Source organism: Acipenser ruthenus, chromosome 28 (assembly GCF_902713425.1).
Source record: "Acipenser ruthenus chromosome 28, fAciRut3.2 maternal haplotype, whole genome shotgun sequence".
NCBI lineage: Eukaryota > Metazoa > Chordata > Actinopteri > Acipenseriformes > Acipenseridae > Acipenser > Acipenser ruthenus.
Window position 1 is genome coordinate 4328887 of NC_081216.1, and position 26229 is coordinate 4355115.

Below are 26229 nucleotides of genomic sequence, written 5' to 3' on the forward strand. Positions count from 1 at the left end.
ACAATTAAATAAAAAACATATCAATATATAAATAAATGTTTATAAATAGATAAATTAAGGAAGCAACACCTACATAATAATACTTGTTCATAAATGGTGCTGGAACTTCAATAGATCATATATTTTAACAATAAATAAATATGAAAACGTAAACATTAAATTCAATTAATTTAAATACAAAAGTGAAATAAATAATTCAATAAATAAATACTTTGTTATATATAGTTACAGAAATATCCATAATGGATAACACTTTATAAATCTCTCCCAAAACAAAAAGGAAATATTAAACGTTGGAATTATCCATCATGTGTGTTCTAATATGAGCAGTGAATCGATCCATCCTTTCCAAATTGTCTTGAACTTGTATTCTGATAACCTCCCAGGCACGAGCAGAGTAATTCTAAAACCAAAAGAAAGAGTTATTTCAGTTAGTTCAGTCAAGAAATTGGGACCGATATCCTTATTTTTCAGTAGTAGTTATGGAGTGATGGACTCCCTCTCCCAGAAGCCTTTGGAACTGCCTTGGGTCACGTGATTGCAAGGCTCTCCCATGATTGCAACACAGAAATCACAGTAACAAGCATTATAAACATGTTAAAAACACCAAAGAAAGGGAATATTGGGCATCCTTAAAAAAGAATGTGTACAATTTGTAGAAAATTAAATAAGGGAAAGGCTTTTTATCTTGTAATATTCCATACCTTGTTTTCCAAAAAATGTTCTAACTTCTTAAAATATGACTCCAATGTCTTGATTTCATTAGATCGTCTGTTCTCGGAGTACTTCATCTCCTGCATCTGTGTAAAAAAATAAAATAAAAAATCAATCAATCAATCTACGTACATAAAGGCTTTACCCCAGTGTGTTTGTTCTAAAAGGGTTTGATATCTCTTTATAGACAAAAATACACCTAATGTAATTCTATATAGGTCTCACACATGCAGTTTGAAAGAAGTTAAAACATGTGGTTAAAACATGTAACTGACTGCAGAACGGGTCAGTCATTAAGAGAAGCAGCTGATTGGTTAAGAAAGAAGGCATTGGACGGCTGGAGTCAATTTAACTCTCTGTAGGTTAAATGAACTAGAATGTGCAAGACTACCTGAATGTAAGGCAGGCAAAACAAGCTTTCATTAAATTAAAATTGTCCTTTTTTAAATTAAAATCCACTTTTGCTCTGTATTCCTTTAAAAACTGCACATACAATAACTATATAGTGAATGAATGTGCACAACAGGTAAGATTTATTGAATTATTTGCTTCATGAAAAAGGATTGATTAATAATGAAAAACGTACACAAGACTTGAGTTCTTTAGTCTGTCGGTAGAGGTTGTTCCTGAAGATATCCAGCGCAGTCCTGTTCCATGTTGTCACCGAGTCTTGATTTAAATTGAAAATCTTGCTGATGTTAAGAAATGCTTCATAAACCTCAAACACATTGTCTCCCAACTGTAAACAAAGACATGAACGAATCAGTTACAGCATTCTATAAATCTTAAACTCTTGAAGTTCCGTTGAAGAATAAAACAGTTTTTTAAGGGAAATGGGAAAAGAAAAACATAAAAATATAAAACTACAAAATCTTGCTTGCCATTAATGAAGCATGTTTTGGAGGTGCAATTTAACTACAGGTGTAAATGCAGTATAACTGTGTTACAGAAACTACATTTATTATAAATGGAACTCCTTTAGTTAGAATGTGGCCTAATGTTGCTACCACTGTATATAAACACACATACCAAAAAACAAACAAACAAACAAAAAAAAACAATTGGCTCAAATTGAACCAAAATATAGTTATGTTTAATAACAGTGCAGGAAAACTGTATTTAAATACCAAATAATGTTATTTAAGTGCTCAATAAAAAATATAAAAAAATCAGGCAGGTTTACCTTTATGTGTTTGTGCATTTTGTAAGCTTTAGGTGGGATATGCATGTGTGCTCTTTCCTTAACAAACTCCTTGCCCTGAAAGGAAAAGAAAAGAAAATGTCAAAATCCACCAAATGAAATTACTGCACAAATTATTAAGTAGAAAATCATGTATTATTATTATTATTATTATTATTATTATTATTATTATTATTATTATTATTATTATATGCATTTATTGGTCCTAAAGAATCAATATTTCACTTAAAAGTTGCACTGCAATAAGTTTTCAAACATTGCTCAACCCATACTCCCTTCATTAACACATGTAATAGGCCCTAACCGAGAATACATAGATCCACCTTTCCTATTAGGTTTAACACTTTTAAACATCGCTCGTTCAATGTATACTAATGTTCTAAGTACAGCTGAACGTTATCTTACCATGTGTTTCAGCAGGTTCATGGTTTCTTTGCTGGTGGGTTTGTACAGGTCGTCCTTGATCCATTTGCATCCTAGCGATGAGCAGCAGCCGCATAATAGCGACAGTACAAAGCAGAATGCGAATATATTTCGGCCCATTGTGAGTCTTGTAACTTGTGTTCAAAGTTTGCGGTATAAAATTGTGAGTGGAAAGCTGTTCTAGTCTCGTGTCTCGAAGGATTTCCAGGCGGTGTGCTGAGTGCCATACTGTACAGGTGAGTATATATACACCTGGCGAAGCAGGTAAGTCGGAAAGCGAAAACTGTAAGGAGTTTCCCCACAGCCGGGTATTCCTCTGCACATAGTTTTGTTTGCTATTTTCAAACGAAGACATTTAGAAGGTGTAGAATGTGCAGCTACCTTATGTTAGTATTCTATTAAAACATAATATTATTTTTTTCAAATGTATTCTCTATGGATCTAAGTTTGCTTTCACTTTAGCCTGCACTTTCTGTTAAAGTTAAGACGGACTTTTATCGTCCTTTCATGCGTTGCCATTTGCGTTAATTAGCTGAAATCAAAAGCCCTTTTTGTATAATTTATATAGGTTTCCCATTAATACTGAACAGTAACATGTCTTTCTTTCTTTATTTCTTTCTTTCTTTCTTTCTTTCTTTCATTCTTTCTTTCTATTTCTTTCTTTCTTTCTTTCTTTCTTTGGCAAATTTGTTGAACTCGTTAACACCGCCATGTCAAAATAAAGTACACAAACCACACACATACATACAAACAAATAACAACAGCAAAGTAACGTCAAATAATACGCGTTGAAATCCACTGACAAACGCTGCATCTACACAGCTAAAAAAAATTGACAGAACGCGTTGTGAACCCCCCTCGCCCTTATTCTTTCATTTCGTCTATCTGTCAAATAAAATTGAAAGCACTTATAACGTAAAAGAAAAAAAGAAAAATAAATAAATAACTCCGATAAAGCCTTGAAAGAAATTCCGCAATGCTCCAGTGATTTAAAAAAGCAACATGAAAACGGAAGATGAGTAGCTACATGTACTCCTGTCAACCTCTCTTTTGGTCTCTGACGTAGCCTGTTTCATGAGTGTTTTTGGAAATCGGAAGTGTGTTGGGGCCAGTGCGCTTTCACTATCTAACTCCGGGCTGTTTCAACTTTTATGTTTAGAAAATTTTAAAAATACAACTTTGGGGTGCTTAAGAGACTTGTATATTATATAATCGAATCATATATTTCACCTCGCCTTGGGGTAGATGTTTTGTTGCCTATTAGGTGGTAGTGCGTGTTAGGGGTTTGGGGGGTTACAAGGATGTCATGGACTCTGCCACACATGATTCGCACAATGATATAATGTGTGTTGGTGATGTAATTTGGTACGGTGTCCGTCATGTAATAGTGTTGTCCTCTTGGATTTGCAAGAGTCTGGCGGACCTCATATTGGGTTCCAGCGCATCGCCAGGATAGCTGAAGGCGTCGAAACAAAGCCGAGGAACGGGGTCAGCAATTCATTAAGACGAATGGAAAGGACAATTCATATGGTACCTATATATAGGAACTCGAACAATTTCCAACCAAAACCAGCTTCACTGTGTTTTTCGAGGAACAATTGTATTGCATACCTAGTATTAGTTTGATACCGTCTTCACCAATTAGCTAGCACAGGCCTATTGATTTATGACTAGGAGGTAGCATCTAGAAAATGAAAGTATTCCATGTGGATCCCGTCGTGCAGAGTTCAAACTCCTCCCAGATTCGCTTTCATAGTATAAACTCCAGGCAGGCAGGCAGCATGGATCTCAACACACAACATCCCGAGGACTTCAACGCTGAAAGGTAAGTTATATTTTGCTGCTTCACATCATTATTGTAAGTCATGCATTGTCGAATTGTATACATATTGTCGATTTTACAAAGCAGATAACATAGTTGTCACTGTTTTCACAGTATATACAGTGCACTATATACATCGTTTCCAAATGGATCTGAGGAGCTTATGGAAATGCATCTTTGTGATGGTAGCCGTGAGCCAGAGTTTTTCTCTGGGGTGCAAGTGGATTCAGCACCGGTACAAAGACGTGAGCCGGGACAGCCTGCAACTGATAACACACATGGTAAGCCTTCACATCAGGGGGTCGCTTGCAGGTGACTTCAGTGTCTAAGTCTGAAGGTGAATTAGACATGTTATTTATGTGATTGTAATACATATTTGTGTTTAATAAAAGTTTGATAAAGTGATCTAAATGTAATGTATCCTTAGGTTATCTTGGAAACACAGAGGTCGTAGTTTAAGCTTAGATATTTATAGGTGGCATACTTTCTCAAATGTAATTAGGAGTTTTGTATCTATTTATTTATCTATATCTATATCTATATCTATAGATAGATAGATAGACAGTCCTTCTTCCAGCGCGTAAATACCGGGTACAACAAGTCAGAATAGGGCCATATATGACATTACTGTATTATTTTACGTGTGGTGAAAGGCAAACACAAAATCATATTTTTTTGTTTAATTTCAGGGTAAAGAGTTCGTGATGAACGAAGAACACGTGGAGAACATCCCCTCCCCAGGTGGTGTTTACATAACAAACTCACAGGTAAGAGCAACATTACTGAGTCCTGCAACTGCTTCCCCTGGAATTTATTCAATACATCTTCAAGACATGTAATGATAAGCACGTGGTAATACACTACACTTTCTCTCGTTGGTGTTTTTCAGGTGAGCAATATTTCGATTATATACAAAGTGCTTCATCATATCAGTAAGCTGTACAATGGAAATATGGACTCTGTGAGGTGGGACCGAGAAAAGCTGGACAGGTTTCAAAGCAACCTCCATACTCAGACTGCTCATCTTAAACAATGTGTGAGTACTTTGTGACCATGCTGCTGCCTCAATGAGTTTCATCTGATCAAATAAATAAGATCAGGAGTACACAAACTGGACCAGCTGTTTAGAGTTTCATTTGAATGACTTTAGAAAAAACACCTTCATTTGATACGAACAGACTTCAATTCGGAATTGCATTCATAGCAATGCTAAAAGAAATGTTATAACTGGAGTTTCATTTTATTTATTTTCATGAAGATGGATAAGGAGGTGATCCACAGCTCAGGAGATCATGGGAAAGAGAACCAGAGAATTATTCATTATTTTAAGAAACTGGAAAATTATTTGAAACGAAAGGTATACATATTTTATTCTTTTCTGAATACACAACCTTAAGCACACTGAATATTTGGTTGTTTTTTCTTTTTAAATGTTTAGAGCCATTTGCTTTTTATTTAGAGGTGTTGTGACCTCTGTCAGTTTGATTTTCTATGGTGCTATTCAAACAAACTTGCAGTCATAGGAGAATACTGAAACAAAAGTAGACATACACGTCTGTTAACTTCTAATAAGCTATTAGTTTTAAAAACACACACATTTTGCCCTGCTGAGATTTGATGGAATACTCTCATGGAGCAGTGGTGTAGAGGATGTAGCTTGTTTTATCACTGCTTAGTCTGTAATTCTTTCCAGTTTAGACAAAGAATATTCTGTAAAAATGCATATGTTTGGAATGTTTAAATTGTAAATGTTACCAATCTCTTTACTTACTCAATGCTATTTTGACCTCTTGACAGGTACGTCTTGACCTGATCACAGCTTCCTTGAGGAGACCAAGGAACACTTCACATGTTTAAAAGCAGAGCCTTCCCTTTGTAATATTTAACAGCAGTTCTGTGCTACATTTTAAAATGCTAAAACAATCCTAATTTATTAAAGGAGTTCAACAGTGTTCTTCGTAGTTATATAAAGTGGATGCACTGTTAATTATTTTTCTTAGGCTGCTATTTATGAAAAAAACCCACTGGAAAGCAATTTATTTATTTATTTATTTATTTATTTATTTATTTATTTATTGTATGTTATGTACTTCATGTCATGGCCTTGTATGAAGCTATTTGTACAGTATTTATATTAAAATAAAACAGATTGATTGTATGGCTTTGTATTTGTTTTTGTTTGAAGGTAATAATATAAAAAATGAAATGTAGTTACCTTAATGTTTGTTTACAATCAGAATATGCAGCACACACAACTGTAGTGAAGCATAAAGAATCATATACAATTGTTTGAAAAGCGTTATAGCGAGAAGTATTTCTCAATGTCTTCTAGTGAAAACTTTTGTCAAATAATTGTATACTTTTCTTAGTATATAAAACACCATTGATTGTTTGTATAGATGAATGAGTGCATGTTTACGATATGTATATAACAAGTTTATATATTTATATTAAAGTGTATCAAATTATAGTCAAATTCAATCTGAAATGTTTGTAGGAGGTAGCAGTATTAGATGATAGAAGGTTGGTGGCAGACGGATACCATAATCATATAAGGGCCGATTAAAACATAAGTAAGACTTTAGTTTAAAGCAATCTTTGATCTTTTGCATGCAATGTCCACTATGGCCAGCAGATGCCGTGGTATAGCAGTTCATGTGATTATCTTTTACACAGCTTCCTATAATAGAACATTCGATAAAAATGACAGTAGTACAGCAGTAGGCTAATACAAACTCGCAAAAAAGATTTATACTTCCATTTTTTTATTTCACTATAATCTCAATACTCCAAATAAATATATTCAGATACAACATGGTTAAAAAAAACAAAAAACAAAAAAAACAATGTAAATAAACATGTAATCAAAGAAACTACAAAATGACATCTACTGGAAGCCATATTATCATCTTTATTATTTATTTATTTATTTATTTATTTATTTATTTATTTCTTAGCAGACGCCCTTATCCAGGGCGACTTACAGTCGTAAACAAAAATACATTTCAAGAATCACAGTACAAGTATTAATACAATTAAGAGCAAGATAAAATACAATGACTTCGGTTCTAGCAAGTACAAGTATGTTACAAAATACGATTCAATAACGGAGCAGATAACAGTGTCAGTGATAGCTACATCAGCATATAATTAAATACAAAATACTACAGATTAAATAACACTTGTGACAGATCACAGAACTCTAAAGTACAGGATTAAGCAGGGCTAAATTTTGCAGGGATGGGGTAAATTCTGTCCTGCCAACAATCACAGGTGTGGTCATTCCCCAATTAGGCATTTGAGTTAAGAAAACTGCTATAAGGATAAACCTGCTTTCCATCCGTGTTACTAAGCACGCGATTTAAGGTGCACCTTATAGTCAACACGGTTTACTAGATTCCATGTGCATACCATTCCCCTCATTAGTGCTATCTTCCCATATCATTTGAAGACATTGCAATGTATTAGGCATTTTCAGCAGACGTGTTACCTTCTAATTGAACATGCATTGCCTCTGAAGTAAACCAACTAAAGCAAACCAAAGCGGCCATTCATGAGCAGCATGTATCTACTCAGAACAATCTTCATATTTTAACAATAATAAAACTGACAAAAAAAGATTTAAGCATCATTGCTCAAAGAATATATATATATTTTATATTTTATTTGTATAAATACATATCAATAAATAACATACAAGATGTTTAGACAATTACAACCATTAAATAAACAAATATATATAAATACATAAATAAATGTTTATAAATAGATAAATTAAGGAAGCAACACCTACATAATAATACTTCAGTAGTTCGGGACAAACACCAATCACAAAATGTTTTAGTACAAATATTTATTGTAGAGAATGCGGAGTATGCGATTTAACAGAAAAGTATGCTGTGTATACACATTCATTTGGCATCAAACCTAAACTTGGTTTGAGGGTTCGCTGCCTGGCCAACTGGACGAGGCTGAGACCCCCATTTGATAAAACATAAAAACTGTTAAGAAAGGTGGAGATGGGGAGGTGGTGGGTTACGATGAAATCAAAACGCAACTGAGAGATAAGTGAAGAGGGTATTTATAGTGCTAACAATTTAAATTAGCTAATGTGTAAATTGAATGATTCAATTTGGTGATGCGGAGATTGGTGTCTGACCCTCCTCCCGAACTTTAATTATAAATTTCATTTGTTCATAAATGGTGCTGTAACTTCAATACATCATATATTTTAACAATAATTCAATATGAAAATGTAACATTAAATACAATTAATTTAAATACAAAAGTTAAATAAATAATTAAATAAATAAATACTTTATTATATATATTTACAGATATATCCATAATGGAAAACACTTTATAGGTCTCTCCCAAAAGAAAAGGAAAGATTAAACGTTGGAATTATCCATCATGTGTGTTCTAATATGAGCAGTGAATCGATCCATCCTTTCCAAATTGTCTTGAACTTGTATTCTGATAACCTCCCAGGCACGAGCAGAGTAATTCTAAAACCAAAAGAAAGAGTTATTTCAGTTAGTTCAGTCAACAAATTGGGACCGATATCCTTATTTTTCAGTAGTTATTATGGATTGATGGACTCCCTCTCCCAGAAGCCTTTGGAACTGCCTTGGGTCACATGATTGCAAGGCTCTCCCATGATTGCAACACAGAAATCACAGTAACAAGCATTATAAACATGTTAAAAACACCAAAGAAAGGGAATATTGGGCATCCTTAAAAAAGAATGTGTACAATTTGCATAAAATTAAATAAGGGAAAGACATTTTATCCTGTAATATTCTAGAGCTACAATGGCAATAACAACAGAAATTACCATACCTTGTTATCCAAAAAATGTTCTAACTTCTTAAAATATGACTCCAATGTCTTCATTTCAGTAGATCGTCTGTTGTCGGAGTACTTCATCTCCTGCATCTGTGTAAAAAAATAAAATAAAAAATCAATCAATCAATCTATGTACATAAAGGCTTTACCCCAGTGTGTTTGTTCTAAAAGGGTTTGATATCTCTTTATAGACAAAAATACACAGAATGAAATTCTATATAGTTCTCACACATGCAGTTTGAAAGAAGCACATTTTAAAGTAAACATTTATTTTCATTTGCATTTTTTTCAGGTACATACTACAGGAGGTTAAGGCAAACTTCCAGATTGCTTGCATTCCCCATGTATTTGTGGTTAAAACATGTAACTGACTGCAGAACGGGTCAGTCATTAAGAGAAGCAGCTGATTGGTTAAGAAAGAAGGCATTGGACGGCTGGAGTCAATTTAACTCTCTGTAGGTTAAATGAACTAGAATGTGCAAGACTACCTGAATGTAAGGCAGGCAAAACAAGCTTTCATTAAATTAAAATTGTCCTTTTTTAAATTAAAATACACTTTTGCTCTGTATTCCTTTAAAAGCTACACATACAATAACTATATATTGAATGAATGTGCACAACAGGTAAGATTTATTGAATTATTTGCTTCATGAAAAAGGATTGATTAATAATGAATAACGTACACAAGACTTGAGTTCTTTAGTCTGTCGGTAGAGGTTGTTCCTGAAGATATCCAGGGCAGTCCTGTTCCATGTTGTCACTGAGTCTTGATTTAAATTGAAAATCTTGCTGATGTTAAGAAATGCTTCATAAACCTCAAACACATTGTCTCCCAACTGTAAACAAAGACATGAACGAATCAGTTACAGCATTCTATAAATCTTAAACTCTTGAAGTTCCGTTGAAGAATAAAACAGTTTTTTAAGGAAAATGGTTAAAGAAAAACATAAAAATATAAAACTACAAAATCTTGCTTGCCATTAATGAAGCATGTTTTGGAGGTGCAATTTAACTACAGGTGTAAATGCAGTATAACTGTGTTACAGAAACTACATTTATTATAAATGGAACTCCTTTAGTTACAATGTGGCCTAATGTTGCTATCACTATATATATAAACACACATACCAAAAAACAAAGAAACAAACAAACAAAAACACTTGGCTCAAATTGAACCAAAATACAGTTATGTTTAATAACAGTGCAGGAAAACTGTATTTAAATACCAAAAAATGTTATTTAAGTGCTCAATAAAAAATATTAAAAAATCAGGCAGGTTTACCTTTATGTGTTTGTGCATTTTGTAAGCTTTAGGTGGGATATGCATGTGTGCTCTTTCCTTAACAAACTCCTTGCCCTGAAAGCAAAAGAAAAGAAAATGTCAAAATCCACCAAATGAAATTACTGCACAAATTATTAAGTAGAAAATCATGTATTATTATTATTATTATTATTATTATTATTATTATTATTATTATTATTATTATTATTATTATTATATGCATTTATTGGTCCTAAAGAATCAATATTTCACTTAAAAGTTGCCCTGCAATAGGTTTTCAAACATTGCTCCACCCATACTCCCTTCATTAACACATGTAATAGGCCCTAACCGAGAATACATAGATCCACCTTTCCTATTAGGTTTAACACTTTTAAACATCGCTCGTTCAATGTATACTAATGTTCTAAGTACAGCTGAACGTTATCTTACCATGTGTTTCAGCAGGTTCATGGTTTCTTTGCTGGTGGGTTTGTACAGGTCGTCCTTGATCCATTTGCATCCTAGCGATGAGCAGCAGCCGCATAATAGCGACAGTACAAAGCAGAATGCGAATATATTTCGGCCCATTGTGAGTCTTGTAACTTGTGTTCAAAGTTTGCGGTATAAAATTGTGAGTGGAAAGCTGTTCTAGTCTCGTGTCTCGAAGGATTTCCAGGCGGTGTGCTGAGTGCCATGCTGTACAGGTGAGTATATATATACCTGGCGAAGCAGGTAAGTCGGAAAGCGAAAACTGTAAGGAGTTTCCCCACAGCCGGGTATTCCTCTGCACATAGTTTTGTTTGCTATTTTAAAACGAAGACATTAGAAAGTGTAGAATGTGCAGCTACCTTATGTTAGTATTCTATTAAAACATAATATTATTTTTTTCAAATGTATTCTCTATGGATCTAAGTTTGCTTTCACTTTAGCCTGCACTTTCTGTTAAAGTTAAGACGGACTTTTATCGTCCTTTCCTGCGTTGCCATTTGCGTTAATTAGCTGAAATCAAAAGCCCTTTTTGTATAATTTATACAGGTTTCCCATTAATACTGAACAGTATCATGTCTTTCTTTCTTTCTTTCTTTCTTTCTTTCTTTCTTTCTTTCTTTCTTTCTTTGGCAAATTTGTTGAACTCGTTAACACCGCCATGTCAAAATAAAGTACATAAACCACACACATACATACAAACAAATAACAACAGCAAAGTAACGTCAAATAATACGCGTTGAAATCCAGTGACAAACGCTGCATCTACACAGCTAAAAAAAAAATGGACAGAACGCGTTTATTCTTTCATTTCGTCTATCTGTCAAATAAAATTGAAAGCACTTATAACGTAAAAGAAAAAAAAGAAAAATAAATAAATAACTCCGATAAAGCCTTGAAAGAAATTCCGCAATGCTCCAGTGATTTAAAAAAGCAACATGAAAACGGAAGATGAGTTGCTACATGTACTCCTGTCAACCTCTCTTTTGGTCTCTGACGTAGGCTGTTTCATGAGTGTTTTTGGAAATCGGAAGTGTGTTGGGGCCAGTGCGCTTTCACTATCTAACTCCGGGCTGTTTCAACTTTTATGTTTAGAAAATTTTAAAAATACAACTTTGGGGTGCTTAAGAGACTTGTATATTATATAATCGAATCATATATTTCACCTCGCCTTGGGGTAGATGTTTTGTTGCCTATTAGGTGGTAGTGCGTGTTAGGGGTTTGGGGGGTTACAAGGATGTCATGGACTCTGCCACAAATGATTCGCACAATGATATAATGTGTGTTGGTGATGTAATTTGGTACGGTGTCCGTCATGTAATAGTGTTGTCCTCTTGGATTTGCAAGAGTCTGGCGGACCTCATATTGGGTTCCAGCGCATCGCCAGGATAGCTGAAGGCGTCGAAACAAAGCCGAGGAACGGGTCAGCAATTCATTAAGACGAATGGAAAGGGCAATTCATATGGTACCTATATATAGGAACTCGAACAATTTCCAACCAAAACCAGCTTCACTGTGTTTTTCGAGGAACAATTGTATTGCATACCTAGTAATAGTTTGATACCGTCTTCACGAATTAGCTAGCACAGGCCTATTGATTTATGACTAGGAGGTAGCATCTAGAAAATGAAAGTATTCCATGTGGATCCCGTCGTGCAGAGTTCAAACTCCTCCCAGATTCGCTTTCATAGTATAAACTCCAGGCAGGCAGGCAGCATGGATCTCAACACACAACATCCCGAGGACTTCAACGCTGAAAGGTAAGTTATATTATGCTGCTTCACATCATTATTGTAAGTCATGCATTGTCGAATTGTATACATATTGTCGATTTTACAAAGCAGATAACATAGTTGTCACTGTTTTCACAGTATATACAGTGCACTATATACATCGTTTCCAAATGGATCTGAGGAGCTTATGGAAATGCATCTTTGTGATGGTAGCCGTGAGCCAGAGTTTTTCTCTGGGGTGCAAGTGGATTCAGCACCGGTACAAAGACGTGAGCCGGGACAGCCTGCAACTGATAACACACATGGTAAGCCTTCACATCAGGGGGTCGCTTGCAGGTGACTTCAGTGTCTAAGTCTGAAGGTGAATTAGACATGTTATTTATGTGATTGTAATACATATTTGTGTTTAATAAAAGTTTGATAAAGTGATCTAAATGTAATGTATCCTTAGGTTATCTTGGAAACACAGAGGTCGTAGTTTAAGCTTAGATATTTATAGGTGGCATACTTTCTCAAATGTAATTAGGAGTTTTGTATCTATTTATTTATCTATATCTATATCTATATCTATAGATAGATAGATAGACAGTCCTTCTTCCAGCGCGTAAATACCGGGTACAACAAGTCAGAATAGGGCCATATATGACATTACTATACTTTTTACGTGTGGTGAAAGGCAAACACAAAATCATATTTTTTTGTTTAATTTTAGGGTAAAGAGTTCGTGATGAACGAAGAACACGTGGAGAACATCCCCTCCCCAGGTGGTGTTTACATAACAAACTCACAGGTAAGAGCAACATTACTGAGTCCTGCAACTGCTTCCCCTGGAATTTATTCAATTGATCTTCAAGACATGTAATGATAAGCACGTGATAATACACTACACTTTCTCTCATTGGTGTTTTTCAGGTGAGCAATATTTCGATTATATACAAAGTGCTTCATCATATCAGTAAGCTGTACAATGGAAATATGGACTCTGTGAGGTGGGACCGAGAAAAGCTGGACAGGTTTCAAAGCAACCTCCATACTCAGACTGCTCATCTTAAACAATGTGTGAGTACTTTGTGACCATGCTGCTGCCTCAATGAGTTTCATCTGATCAAATAAATAAGAACAGGAGTACACAAACTGGACCAGCTGTTTAGAGTTTCATTTGAATGACTTTAGAAAAAACACCTTCATTTGATACGAACAGACTTCAATTCGGAATTGCATTCATAGCAATGCTGAAAGGAATGTTATAACTGGAGTTTCATTTTATTTATTTTCATGAAGATGGATAAGGAGGTGATCCACAGCTCAGGAGATCATGGGAAAGAGAACCAGAGAATTATTCATTATTTTAAGAAACTGGAAAATTATTTGAAACGAAAGGTATACATATTTTATTCTTTTCTGAATACACAACCTTAAGCACACATTTCTCCGCTGGCTTTTACCATGGCAATGGAAGTAATCATTAGGGCATCAAAATGGGTAGTAGGAGGAGAGCGCTTGGCTTCTGGAATGCGACTACCACCAATTCGAGCATACATGGATGACATGACAACCATGACTACAACAGTAGCCTGCACTAATCGATTATTGGGCAAATTAACCAATAACATTGAATGGGCACGAATGCAATTCAAGCCCACTAAATCAAGGAGCATCTCTATAATTAAAGGCAAAGTAGTAGATAAAACATTCTTCATTAATGGTGAGGCAATACCAACAGTGTCTGAGAAGCCAGTGAAGAGTCTTGGGAGATGGTACGACGGGGATCTAAAGGACACAGTTCGTGTGGGAGAAGTTAGACAACAAGCAGTGGAAGGGTTGAAGAGCATAGACAGCTGCGCTCTACCAGGTAAACTAAAACTCTGGTGCTTTCAGTTTGGTCTACTGCCGAGGTTGCTGTGGCCACTGACTGTGTACGAGGTTTCTTTGACAACAGTAGAGAAGCTGGAAGCTTTAATCAGTTCACACAGCAGGAAATGGTTGGGAGTTCCACGCTGCCTCAGCAGAGTGGGACTTTATGGTAAAGGAATACTGCAGCTACCAGTCTCTGCTCTAACCGAGGAGTTTAAGTGCGCCAAGGTCAGATTGGAAATGACATTAGTAGAGTCACGCGATAAATGCGTAAGGGAGGCAGCACCTGTGTTGAAAACTGGAAGAAAGTGGGCGGCAAAGAAAGCTGTGGAAGATGCAAAGGCTGCCCTTCGAATTGGTGATATCATGGGGCAAGTTCAGCATGGAAGAGGGGGTCTTGGTTTCAGTTCAACTCCTCCTACATGGCACAAGGCGGCCCCAGCTCAAAGAAGGAAGCTGGTAGTCAACGAGGTGCAAAAGCAGGAGGAGAGGATGAGGTGTATAAAGGCCATTTCCCAGGCCAAACAGGGAGAATGGATGAGATGGAAGAGTGTGGAACAACGCAAGATTGGCTGGCAAGACCTATGGTCAATGGAACAGAGCAGGATCAGTTTCCTCATCAGGTCAACATATGATGTTCTCCCATCACCACAGAACCTAAACCTCTGGGTAGGAAAGGATCCCTCATGTCCTTTGTGTTCATCACCTGCAACATTAAGGCACATTTTGACAGGATGTAAGGTGGCTCTTAGCCAAGGACGGTTTACTTGGCGCCATGACCAGGTGCTGCGATGTTTGGCCTTAGCATTGGAAGACAAGCGTAACATGACCAATAAGTTGCCACCTGTTCCATCAAAACATTACACACAAAAGACAACATTCCTCCGCCCAGGAGAGCAACCACCAAGAAAAGGTGTTAAAACCAATCCTCGCCCAGGACAACTGGAAGCTGCTAGAGACTGGAAAATGCTGGCAGATGTTGGTCAACGGCTTATTTTTCCACCTGAGATTGCCACCACTAACCTTCGACCAGATATTGTCTTGTGGTCTGGATCAGCACGCCTTGTTCACCTGGTAGAGTTAACAGTGCCATGGGAGGATGCTGTAGATGAGGCGTATGAGAGGAAGAAACTGGGGTATGCTCAACTAGCCACTGAAGCGGAACAGCGAGGATGGAGAGTTCGGGTTTACCCAGTGGAAGTGGGTTGTCGAGGATTTGTGGCACACTCTACAACCCGGTTTCTCAGAGACATCGGATTCAGTGGCCAAGAGTTGCGTCGCACAGTGAAGAACTTATCTGAAGCAGCAGAGAGGAGCAGCAACTGGCTGTGGTTGAGACGGAAAGATTCTGGCTGGGGACAGGTAAGTAAGCTGGGCTGAGTTGAGTGGGGGACGGAGGGGGGTGATGCTGGGACGCCAGAATCACCGTCGAGCCCTCTTGAGGTGTCGTGGGCTAGTCGACGAAACACTGAGGATGGAAGGTGCCCACTTGAAAACCCCAGAGATGTACCCTACTTAGCTCAATCCAGACGGTTGTCATGCTGATGCGCTGGGGAGGCCGCACTTTGGTTGATCCCCGGAGCCAGCATCGCAGCCGTTGTGTGTGCTGATGCGCCAGGGAGGCAAAATAAGCTGATCCCTGGAGCCAGCATTACACTTCAGCCATTAACACCAGTCAGAAGGATATCTACATCATCATATGGAAGGAAACGTAAATGGATGGAGACGCATATGGATCACATTAGTTTACTGTAAAGCTACGTCTTAGTTGGTGCTTATCTTGGCGAGAGCCGAGTTCAAATCAGCATGAAGTTTTAACATCTACTCTCGTGTAATGGAAATCTTGGTTGTTTTTTCTTTTTAAATGTTTAGAGCCATTTGCTTTTTATTTAGAGGTGTTGTGACCTCTGTCAGTTTGATTTTCTATGGTGCTATTCAAACAAACTTGCAGTCATAGGAGAACACTGAAACAAAATTAGACATACACGTCTGTTAACTTCTAATAAGCTATTAGTTTTAAAAACACACACATTTTGCCCTGCTGAGATTTGATGGAATACTCTCATGGAGCAGTGGTGTAGAGGATGTAGCTTGTTTTATCACTGCTTAGTCTGTAATTCTTTCCAGTTTAGACAAAGAATATTCTGTAAAAATGCATATGTTTGGAATGTATAAATTGTAAATGTTACCAATCTCTTTACTTACTCAATGCTATTTTGTTCTTTAGAAAAACAGTGCTCATGCCTGGGAGATTATCAGAACACAAGTTTGGAAACATTTGCAACGTCTTGACCTGATCACAGCTTCCTTGAGGAGACCAAGGAACACTTCACACGTTTAAAAGCAGAGCCTTCCCTTTGTAATATTTAACAGCAGTTCTGTGCTACATTTTAAAATGCTAAAACAATCCTAATTTATTAAAGGAGTTCAACAGAGTTCTTCGTAGTTATATAAAGTGGATCCACTGTTAATTATTTTTCTTAGGCTGCTATTTATGAAAAAAAAAACACTGGAAAGCAACTTATTTATTTATTGATTTATTGATTTATTGATTTATTGATTTATTGATTGATTGTATGTTATGTACTTCATGCCATGGCCTTGTATAAAGCTATTTGTACAGTATTTGTATTAAAATAAAACAGATTGATTGTATGGCTTTGTATTTGTTTTTGTTTGAATGTAATAATATAAAAAATGAAATGTAGTTACCTTAATGTTTGTTCACAATCAGAATATGCAGCACACGCAACTGTAGTGAAGCATAAAGAATCATATATAATTGTTTGAAAAGCGTTATAGCTAGAAGTATTTCTCAATGTCTTCAAGTGAAAACTTTTGTCAAATAATTGTATACTTTTCTTAATATATAAACCAGTATTGATTGTTTGTATAGATGAAAACTCAATATATGAATGAGCGCATGCATGTTTACGATATGTATATAACAAGTTTATATATTTATATTAAAGTGTATCAGATTATAGTCAAATTCAATCTGAAATGTCTGTAGGAGGTAGCAGTATTAGATGATAGAAGGTTGGTGGCAGACGGACACCATAATCATATAAGGGGCCCCATTTTCAATGGCCCATTAAAACATACATAAGACTTTAGTTTAAAGCAATCTTTGTTCTTTTGCATGCAATGTCCACTATGGCCAGCAGATGCCGTGGTATAGCAGTTAATGTGATTATCTTTTATACAGCCTCCTATAATAGAACATTCTATAAAAATGACAGTAGTACAGCAGTAGGCTAATACAAACTCGCAAAAAAAGATTTATACTTACAATTTTTTTTTATTTCACTATAATCTCAATACTCCAAATAAATATATTCAGATACAACATGTTTAAAAAAAAAAAAACAATGTAAAAAACCATCATGTAATCAAAGAAACTACAAAATGACATCGCAAAAGTCTACGGGAAAACATAATAGTATTATTTATTTATTTATTTATTTATTTATTTCTTAGCAGACGCCCTTATCCAGGGCGACTTACAGTCGTAAACAAAAATACATTTCAAGAATCACAGTACAAGTATTAATACAATTAAGAGCAAGATAAAATGCAATGACTTCGGATGACAGATTACAGTACTCTAAAGTACAGGATTAAGCAGGGCTAAATTTTGCAGGGATGGGGTCAATTCTGTCCTGCCAACATTCACAGGTGTGGCCATTCCCCAATTAGGCATTTGAGTTTAGAAAACTCCTATAAGGATGCACCTGCTATCCATCCGTGTTACTAAGCACTCGATTTAAGGTGCATCTTATAGTCAACACGGTTTACTAGATTCCATGTGCATATCATTCCCCTCATTAGTGCTATCTTCCCATATCATTTGAAGACATTGCAATGTATTAGGCATATTCAGCAGATGCTATTCAATCCAACACTAAATTTCTAATGCATGTGTGACCTTCTAATTGAACATGCATTGCCTCTGAAAAGCAAACCATAACGGCCATTCATGAGCAGCATGTATCTACTCAGAACAATCTTCATATTTTACAAATAATAACAATGACAAAAAGAGATTTAAGCATCTTTGCTTCAACAATATATATATATATTTTATATTTTATTTGTATAAATACATATCAATAAATAACATACAAAATGTTTAGACAATTGCAACCATTAAATAAAAAAAAACATATAAATACATAAATAAATGTTTATAAATAGATAAATTAAGGAAGCAACACCTACATAATAATACTTGTTCATAAATGGTGCTGTAACTTCAATACATCATATATTTTAACAATAAATCAATATGAAAATGTAACATTAAATACAATTAATTTAAATACAAAAGTGAAATAAATAATTAAATAAATAAATAAATAAATACTTTATTATATATATTTACAGATATATCCATAATGGATAACACTTTATAAGACTCTCCCAAAAGAAAAGGAAATATTAAATGTTGGAATTATCCATCATGTGTGTTCTAATATGAGCAGTGAATCGATCCATCCTTTCCAAATTGTCTTGAACTTGTATTCTGATAACCTCCCAGGCACGAGCAGAGTAATTCTAAAACCAAAAGAAAGAGTTATTTCAGTTAGTTCAGTCAACAAATTGGGACCGATATCCTTATTTTTCAGTAGTAGTTATGGAGTGATGGACTCCATCTCCCAGAAGCCTTTGGAACTGCCTTGGGTCACATGATTGCAAGGCTCTCCCATGATTGCAACACAGAAATCACAGTAACAAGCATTATAAAAATGTTAAAAACACCAAAGAAAGGGAATATTGTGCATCCTTAAAAAAGAATGTGTACAATTTGCATAAAATTAAAAAAGGGAAAGACATTTTATCTTGTAATATTCCATACCTTGTTTTCCAAAAAATGTTCTAACTTCTTAAAATATGCCTCCAATGTCTTGATTTCAGTAGATCGTCTGTTGTCGGAGTACTTCATCTCCTGCATCTGTGTAAAAAATTTTTTAAAAAATCAATCAATCAATATACTGGTACATAAAGGCTTTACCCCAGTGTGTCTCACGTGCAGTTTGAAAGAAGCACATTTTAAAGCAAACATTTATTTTCATTTGCATTTTTTTCAGGTACATACTACAGGAGGTGAAGGCAAACTTCCAGGTTGCTTGCATTCCCCATGTATTTGTGGTTAAAACATGTAACTGACTGCAGAACGGGTCAGTCATTAAGAGAAGCAGCTGATTGGTTAAGAAAGAAGGCATTGGACGTCTGGAGTCAATTTAACTCTCTGTAGGTTAAATGAACTAGAATGTCCAAGACTACATGAATGTAAGGCAGACAAACAAGTTTTCATTAAATTAAAATGGTCCTTTTTTAAATTGAAATAAACTTTTGCTCTGTATTCCTTTAAAAACTGCACATACGATAACTATATAGTGAATGAATGTGCACAACAGGTGAGATTTACTGAATTATTTGCTTCATGAAAAAGGATTAATTAATAATGAAAAACGTACACAAGACTTGAGTTCTTTAGTCTGTCGGTAGAGGTTGTTCCTGAAGATATCCAGCGCAGTCCTGTTCCATGTTGTCACCGAGTCTTGATTTAAATTGAAAATCTTGCTGATGTTAAGAAATGCTTCATAAACCTCAAACACATTGTCTCCCAACTGTAAACAAAGACATGAACGAATCAGTTACAGCAGTCTATAAAGCTTAAACTCTTGAAGTTCAGTTGAAGAATAAAACAGTTTTTTTTAAGGAAAATAGGAAAAGGAAAACATAAAAATATAAAACTACAAAATCTTGCTTGCCATTAATGAAGCATGTTTTGGAGGTGCTATTTAACTACAGGTGTAAATGCAGTATAACTGTGTTACAGAAACTACATTTATTATAAATGGAACTCCTTTAGTTACAATGTGGCCTAATGTTGCTACCACTGTATATAAACACACATACCTAAAAATAACAAAACAAAAAACAAAACAATTGGCTGAGGCTGAAACAAAAATGTAGTTATGTTTAATAACAGTGCAGGAAAACTGTAATTAAATACCAAATAATGTTATTTAAGTGATGAATAGAAAATATAAAAAACAGGCAGGTTTACCTTCATATGTGTATGCATTTTGTAAGCCTTAGGTGGGATATGCATGTGTGGTCTTTCTTTAACAAACTCCTTGCCCTGAAAGGAAAAGAAAAGAAAATGTCAAAATCCACCTCATGAAATTACTGCACAAATTATTAAGAAGAAAACCATGTATTATTATTATTATTATTATTATTATTATTATTATTATTATTATTATTATTATTATTATTATATACATTTATTGGTCCTAAAGAATCAATATTTCATTTAAAAGTTGCATTGCAATAGGTTTTGAAACATTGCTCACCCCATACTCCCTTCATCAACACATGTAATACCAGAGAATACATACATCCACCTTTCCTATTAGGTTTAATACTTTTAAACATCGCTCGTTTAATGTATACTATTGTTCTAAGTACAGTTGAAGGTTATCTTACCATGTGTTTCAGCAGGTTCATGGTTTCTTTGCTGGTGGGTTTGTACAGGTCGTCCTTGATCCATTTGCATCCTAGCGATGAGCAACAGCCGCATAATAGCGACAGTACAAAGCAGAATGTGAACATATTTCGGCCCATTGTGAGTCTTGCAACTTGTGTTCGAAGTTTGCGGTATAAACTTGTGAGCGGTAAGCTGTTCTAGTCTCGTGTCTCGAAGGATTTCCAGGCGGTGTGCTGAGTGCCATGCTGTACAGGTGAGTATATATACACCCGGCGAGGCAGGTAGGTCGGAAAGCGAAAACTGTAAGGAGTTTCCCCACAGCCGGGTATTCCTCTGCACATAGTTCTGTTTGCTATTTCCAAACGAAGACATTAGAAAGTGTATAAAGTGCAGCTACCTTATGTTAGTATTCTATTAAAACATAATATATACATTTTTCAAATGTATTCTCTATGGATCTAAGTTTGCTTTCACTTTAGCCTGCACTTTCTGTTAAAGCTAAGACGGACTTTTATCGTCCTTTCCTGCGTTCCCATTTGCGGTAATTAGCTGAAATCAAAAGCCCTTTTTGTATAATAATTTATACAGGTTTCCCATGAAAACTGAACAGTAAAATGTCTTTCTTTCTTTCTTTCTTTCTTTCTTTCTTTCTTTCTTTCTTTCTTTCTTTCTTTGGCAACATTTGTTGAGCTCGGTAACACGTCTAAATAAAGTACACAAACCACACTCATACATACAAACAAATAACCACAGTAAAACAACGTCAAATAATACGCGTTGAAATCCACTGATAAACGCAACATCGACACAGTTGAAAACAAAACTGATATAACGCGTTAACCCCCTCGCGCTTATTCTTTCATTTCGTCCTACGTCAAATAAAATTTAACGCACTTATAACGTAATATACATTTAAAACAAAAAAGAAATAACTCCGATAAAGCCTTGAGAGAAATTCCGTAATAGTCCAGTGATTTAAAAAAGCAACATGAAAACGGAAGATGAGTAGCTACATGTACTCCTGTCAACCGCTCTTCTGGTCTCTGACGTAAGCTGTTCCATGAGTAATTTTTGATATTCGGAAGTGAGTTCGGACTAGTGCGCTTTCACTATCTAACCCCGAGCTGTTTCAATTTAGTATTTGTTTCAAACGCAGGAAAATCCACATTATTGTTAGAAATTTGAAAAAGAACTTCGGGGTGCTTAATAGACTTGTATTTTATATAATCGAATCATATATTTCACCTTTGCGACGCCAGATAAATTGCAAAATCTATTTTCAAAAGTCGTATAACTCACTGGCACAATCAAATGTTAGGTTTTGCGCTTTTTTGAAGATACACTCGCATTGCAGCTTGGTAAGTAATTGAAATTCATAGTTGGTTCTAATTTACAAATAACGCTTTATTTTCAAAAGGTACAAAACACAAAAATACACTCGCTAATTTATGCCCCTCTTGTGTTTTATTAAGCTGCGACCGCTGACAGGGCTATTGAGTTGTAATCTACAATGGAGAATATCGAAGCGCTTCCAATTCTGCGACTGCAGCACGAGAGTGAAGGAAGGAAAAAACGACCCTCCCCTAAACCCAGAACAGTTCGTCCCCGTCAGACATTTCTATCCAAACAAGTTATGCGTAGATACAAATTGGATATAGGCACTATAACAGAGCTGTGTGATCTGCTTAAGTTTGATTTAGAATCACAAACAGCGCACAGTCACGCTATACGTGTAAAAATAATGTAATTGTATGTCAAAAAAAATAATGTGATATCTTGAAACAATTGAAAGTCTCCCTTGATAAGGGCGTTTGCTAAGAAATAAATAAATAATAATATATCTGTACCTGTAAAGGTTACAGTAGCCATTAATTTTCATGCAAACGGTGCCATCCAGACAGCTGGGGACAGATTAGCAGGCATCTGTCAGTTTTCTATGTCAAAGACAGTGATATCTGATGTCACAGATGCACTTTTCCGTATAGGGTAAGGGTAGGCTATATACTATTTCCAGTTGGGGATGTGGAACAAAATAGAACCAAACACAAATATGATCAGTTGTCTGGCTTCCCAAACGTGCTTGGTGTAATAGATTGCACACATGTTGCAATAACACCAGATTCAAGGAATGAAAACACCATTCTTTAACTGTGCAAGTTTTCTGTGATGCTCAATGGATCACGGATGTAGTTGCTAAGTACCCTGGCAAATGCCACGACTCATGTATCGTGGAGAACAGTGCCTTATTCAGAAAATTCGAACAGGGGCTTCTAAGTGGAGGCTGGCTAAATTTAGAATATTAAATACATAATTAACATATGACCATTCGGAAACATATGTAACAAACGCATATACCTGGCCTCATCTCCATAGAAATAGAGATAAAGTTTGAGGCCCATGCTCAACAAGGATTGACTCCCAAGAATTCCAGAGCAGCTCATTCAATCTAGCTAACAGAGAGAGACCCCTTTCTCATTTCCTTTGTTACTTTGGCTTCTAGTCAAGTGGTGGAGTCTTTTTATTCTGTATGCTCTACTGTTTTGTGCAATAAACCCATTGTTGTAATAACTTTAAAAACTATCTCTTGGACTCTTGCTTGGTTTGTCTCGATTGACAGTTTGACCAAAGTTTCTTTTGTCTTGTCAAGGGTAATTTAACCACTCCCCGCTCCACCCCTGCTTTCTTGAGGGGGGAAGAGACCTGCTTCTCGTCAATTTCCAGAATTGTCTGTTTGCAGAGATTTCAGTTCGTGATTACACAAAGGAGTGTTTATGACTCAGCTTCACAAAGCTGCATCTGTCTCGCTTGGACCAAGAGATGGGAAAAGAGAAAACCTTAACTCGAAACTTTCTCAAACAAGTTTAAATGGTGCATATAAATATTTAGCAATAACCTGATTTGACTGCACTGTCCAATACACAAGTGTCGAGTCTGAGTCTCAGTCCGAGGTTTATATAGCGCCATTTTAAAAATAAAACACAGAATTATCCCCCATATTGTTTATTAAAATGTTATGATATATTGTATTTCTAGACATTGTGTGCATGTGTTATTTGTGTTTATTATATTTGTAGAGGATATTAATATCTATATTATATTTGCTGTATTATAGCATATTCTACGTATCACCAGATTTATATAGTGCCTTTTTTAAAATTCATACACAGAATTAATTATCCCCCATATTGTTTATTAATATTATGTGATATTGAAATTAATACAGCACTTGCCAATTTCAAGCATGACAGAGTTGTAATTGATGGGAAAACATTTTAAACTCTGGCAATTGTGTTCCACAAAGAGAAACCCATCAGCCACAGTCACTATGTTGCCTGGGTGTGAAAAGATGAGCAATGGTTTCAATGTAATGATACGCAATACACACAATGCATCAGACTGCCTAAAAACCTGCATGATTCTTACATGATCTTTCTAGAGAGAGTGGACAAAGCCGTACAACAAGAAGAATAACTGCCCTCAACTACTGTTCAAATTTGTCCCCACCTCTCCAGCCCCAGGGACAACCGTTGCTGTCACCTCCTCTTCAGCCTCAGGGGCAGCTGTTGCTGTTCCCCACCTCTCCAGCCTCAGGGATTAACATTTTTCACATTTGATTTGTCTTCAATAAATCTGGCTTTTAAAAAAAACTTTACATACTTGGTGCATGTCTCTTTTTTCTGTGCTATTTAGTGTCTCAAGTTGTGTTTTCACCACTACATTATGTGGCAGATGTGGTTATTTGATTTTCCAGGATGCCTTCTACAAAACAATGGAAATTCAATGGCAAAAACTTTGTTCAAGTAATGTTAAGGTTTGGTTGCGAAAGTCCAAAAGGTTAGGAAATTGCAAGTTAAGGTAGCCACGCAACCTTAACTCTGCACCCTTATGTCTATGCTTCCCGTTACACCTGACATCCATATGACATTGGCAATGACATCACTAAGCACATGACCAATTATTTCTGAAGACTGGCCATACCGACATAACACTGGGAAATCATAGGCCTTGTGATTGGTGACATGTTCAGTAACTGCATTAGCATTCCCACAATATTTGCTGTCAATGTGTGCTTTAACGAATAACAGAATTCCTTGTACTCAGAAATGTGTAATTCATGTTGAGGTATGTAGTGATGAGCATTAGATTTTTGGAAAGGAGTACCTGAAAACGAATGGAACATGCAATATGTCGAACCCTACATGTATGTTAACACTTTCTATTACAGTTATTATTATTATTATTATTATTATTATTATTTATTTATTTATTTATTTATTTATTTATTTATTTCTTAGCAGACGCCCTTATCCAGGGCGACTTACCGTCGTAAACAAAAATACATTTCAAGAATCACAGTACAAGTATTAATACAATTAAGAGCACGATAAAATACAATCACTTCGGGTTCTAACAAGTACAAGTATATGACAAAATACGATTCAATAACGGAGCAGATAACAGTGTCAGTGATAGTTACATCAGGATATAATTAAATACAAAATACTACAGATTAAATGACACTTGACAGATTACAGTACTCTAAAGTACAGAGTTAAATGCAGTAAAATAGGGAGCAGATAAGAGCAAGTAAAGTGCATTTAAGGAAGAGTGATAAGTGTCCAGATGGAAAAGAGGAGTTTCTACAGGTGCTGTCTGAAGAGGTGAGTCTTGAGGAGGCGCTGGAAGATGGTCAGGGACTGGGCAGTCCTGACATCTGTAGGAAGGTCATTCCACCACTGTGTGGAGAGGGTGGAGAAGGAGCGGACTCTGGAGGCAGGGGAGCGTAGAGGTCGAGTGGGGGTGTAGGGAGAGATGAGGGTCTGGAGGTAGCTGGGTGCAGTCTGGTCAAGGCATCTGTAGGCGAGTACAAGAGTCTTGAAATGGATGTGAGCGGTGATCGGGAGCCAGTGGAGTGAGCGGAGCAGTGGAGTTGCGTAGGAGAAGCGAGGCAGAGAGAACACCAGGCGAGCAGTGGAGTTCTGGATAAGCTACTGTATGGTATACTGTTGATACATGTATGCTGTGGTACACAAAGCAGTATTTGATGTCTCTTGTAAGTATAAAATCCATCTCTTGTTTATGTACTTCCTTGAGTACCATTAAATTTTCACAATGGTGAACTGCAGAAAACTGCAAGTGTACCTAAACATTTTAATGTCATAGTTGGCTTCCAGCATAACCACATGTTAGCAAGCATTCATAGTCAACTGTAAAGTTTGAAAGAAGAATGGTTAATCACAGTGCAAACACAGACATACTGCAGAAAATGCAGTGACTCCTTTTGCCACATGAAACAGTGCAGTTAATGCAAGAAAGCCAATGTTGCAGATTCCAGATACAGAACATATTGTTTGTATCAATATTGCTGATAGCATTTGGAGAAAT

At 35.9% G+C, this 26229-nt stretch overlaps 5 protein-coding genes across 5 annotated transcripts; 2 read left to right on the top strand and 3 right to left on the bottom strand.

Moving 5' to 3' along the window:
- Nucleotides 1-286: 286 nt before the first annotated feature.
- On the bottom strand, nucleotides 287-2458 carry LOC131701952 (interferon a3-like). The gene is made up of 5 exons (XM_059002975.1): nucleotides 2321-2458; nucleotides 1898-1972; nucleotides 1301-1453; nucleotides 705-800; nucleotides 287-403 (listed from the first exon to the last, which is right to left on the bottom strand). The coding sequence occupies exons 1-5, from the start codon at nucleotides 2456-2458 to the stop codon at nucleotides 287-289; spliced, it is 579 nt and encodes a 192-aa protein (XP_058858958.1).
- Nucleotides 2459-4306: 1848 nt separating this feature from the next.
- On the top strand, nucleotides 4307-6017 carry LOC131701927 (interferon a3-like). The gene is made up of 5 exons (XM_059002763.1): nucleotides 4307-4441; nucleotides 4850-4927; nucleotides 5050-5196; nucleotides 5419-5517; nucleotides 5958-6017. The coding sequence occupies exons 1-5, from the start codon at nucleotides 4307-4309 to the stop codon at nucleotides 6015-6017; spliced, it is 519 nt and encodes a 172-aa protein (XP_058858746.1).
- A 2534-nt stretch (nucleotides 6018-8551) lies between these two features.
- Nucleotides 8552-10860, bottom strand: LOC131701974 (interferon a3-like). The gene is made up of 5 exons (XM_059003184.1): nucleotides 10723-10860; nucleotides 10291-10365; nucleotides 9692-9844; nucleotides 9003-9098; nucleotides 8552-8668 (listed from the first exon to the last, which is right to left on the bottom strand). The coding sequence occupies exons 1-5, from the start codon at nucleotides 10858-10860 to the stop codon at nucleotides 8552-8554; spliced, it is 579 nt and encodes a 192-aa protein (XP_058859167.1).
- Nucleotides 10861-12635: 1775 nt separating this feature from the next.
- On the top strand, nucleotides 12636-16845 carry LOC131701975 (interferon a3-like). The gene is made up of 5 exons (XM_059003185.1): nucleotides 12636-12796; nucleotides 13204-13281; nucleotides 13404-13550; nucleotides 13773-13871; nucleotides 16573-16845. Exons 1-5 carry the CDS (start codon nucleotides 12662-12664, stop codon nucleotides 16684-16686), a joined length of 573 nt encoding a protein of 190 aa, XP_058859168.1. The 5' UTR covers nucleotides 12636-12661; the 3' UTR covers nucleotides 16687-16845.
- Nucleotides 16846-18785: 1940 nt separating this feature from the next.
- On the bottom strand, nucleotides 18786-20981 carry LOC131701946 (interferon a3-like). Its single transcript, XM_059002930.1, has 5 exons — nucleotides 20844-20981; nucleotides 20422-20496; nucleotides 19826-19978; nucleotides 19204-19299; nucleotides 18786-18902 (listed from the first exon to the last, which is right to left on the bottom strand). The coding sequence occupies exons 1-5, from the start codon at nucleotides 20979-20981 to the stop codon at nucleotides 18786-18788; spliced, it is 579 nt and encodes a 192-aa protein (XP_058858913.1).
- Between the last annotated feature and the right edge of the window lie 5248 nt (nucleotides 20982-26229).

What these genes read in the sequence shown, in the direction of transcription:
- LOC131701946 (XM_059002930.1), bottom strand. Translation starts at nt 20,981, where the DNA reads ATGGGCCGAAATATGTTCACATTCTGCTTTGTACTGTCGCTATTATGC. An exon ending in AAATGCATACACATATGAAG is followed by an intron (nt 19,979 to 20,421) that starts GTAAACCTGCCT and finishes CTTTGTTTACAG; the next exon opens with TTGGGAGACAATGTGTTTGA. An exon ending in CTAAAGAACTCAAGTCTTGT is followed by an intron (nt 19,300 to 19,825) that starts GTACGTTTTTCA and finishes TTTTTTACACAG; the next exon opens with ATGCAGGAGATGAAGTACTC.
- LOC131701974 (XM_059003184.1), bottom strand. Translation starts at nt 10,860, where the DNA reads ATGGGCCGAAATATATTCGCATTCTGCTTTGTACTGTCGCTATTATGC. An exon ending in TGAACCTGCTGAAACACATG is followed by an intron (nt 10,366 to 10,722) that starts GTAAGATAACGT and finishes TTTTGCTTTCAG; the next exon opens with GGCAAGGAGTTTGTTAAGGA. An exon ending in CTAAAGAACTCAAGTCTTGT is followed by an intron (nt 9,099 to 9,691) that starts GTACGTTATTCA and finishes TTTTTTACACAG; the next exon opens with ATGCAGGAGATGAAGTACTC.
- LOC131701975 (XM_059003185.1), top strand. Translation starts at nt 12,662, where the DNA reads ATGGATCTGAGGAGCTTATGGAAATGCATCTTTGTGATGGTAGCCGTG. An exon ending in CTGCTCATCTTAAACAATGT is followed by an intron (nt 13,551 to 13,772) that starts GTGAGTACTTTG and finishes ATTTTCATGAAG; the next exon opens with ATGGATAAGGAGGTGATCCA. An exon ending in AAAATTATTTGAAACGAAAG is followed by an intron (nt 13,872 to 16,572) that starts GTATACATATTT and finishes TTTGTTCTTTAG; the next exon opens with AAAAACAGTGCTCATGCCTG.
- LOC131701927 (XM_059002763.1), top strand. Translation starts at nt 4,307, where the DNA reads ATGGATCTGAGGAGCTTATGGAAATGCATCTTTGTGATGGTAGCCGTG. An exon ending in TTTACATAACAAACTCACAG is followed by an intron (nt 4,928 to 5,049) that starts GTAAGAGCAACA and finishes GGTGTTTTTCAG; the next exon opens with GTGAGCAATATTTCGATTAT. An exon ending in AAAATTATTTGAAACGAAAG is followed by an intron (nt 5,518 to 5,957) that starts GTATACATATTT and finishes ACCTCTTGACAG; the next exon opens with GTACGTCTTGACCTGATCAC.
- LOC131701952 (XM_059002975.1), bottom strand. Translation starts at nt 2,458, where the DNA reads ATGGGCCGAAATATATTCGCATTCTGCTTTGTACTGTCGCTATTATGC. An exon ending in TGAACCTGCTGAAACACATG is followed by an intron (nt 1,973 to 2,320) that starts GTAAGATAACGT and finishes TTTTCCTTTCAG; the next exon opens with GGCAAGGAGTTTGTTAAGGA. An exon ending in CTAAAGAACTCAAGTCTTGT is followed by an intron (nt 801 to 1,300) that starts GTACGTTTTTCA and finishes TTTTTTACACAG; the next exon opens with ATGCAGGAGATGAAGTACTC.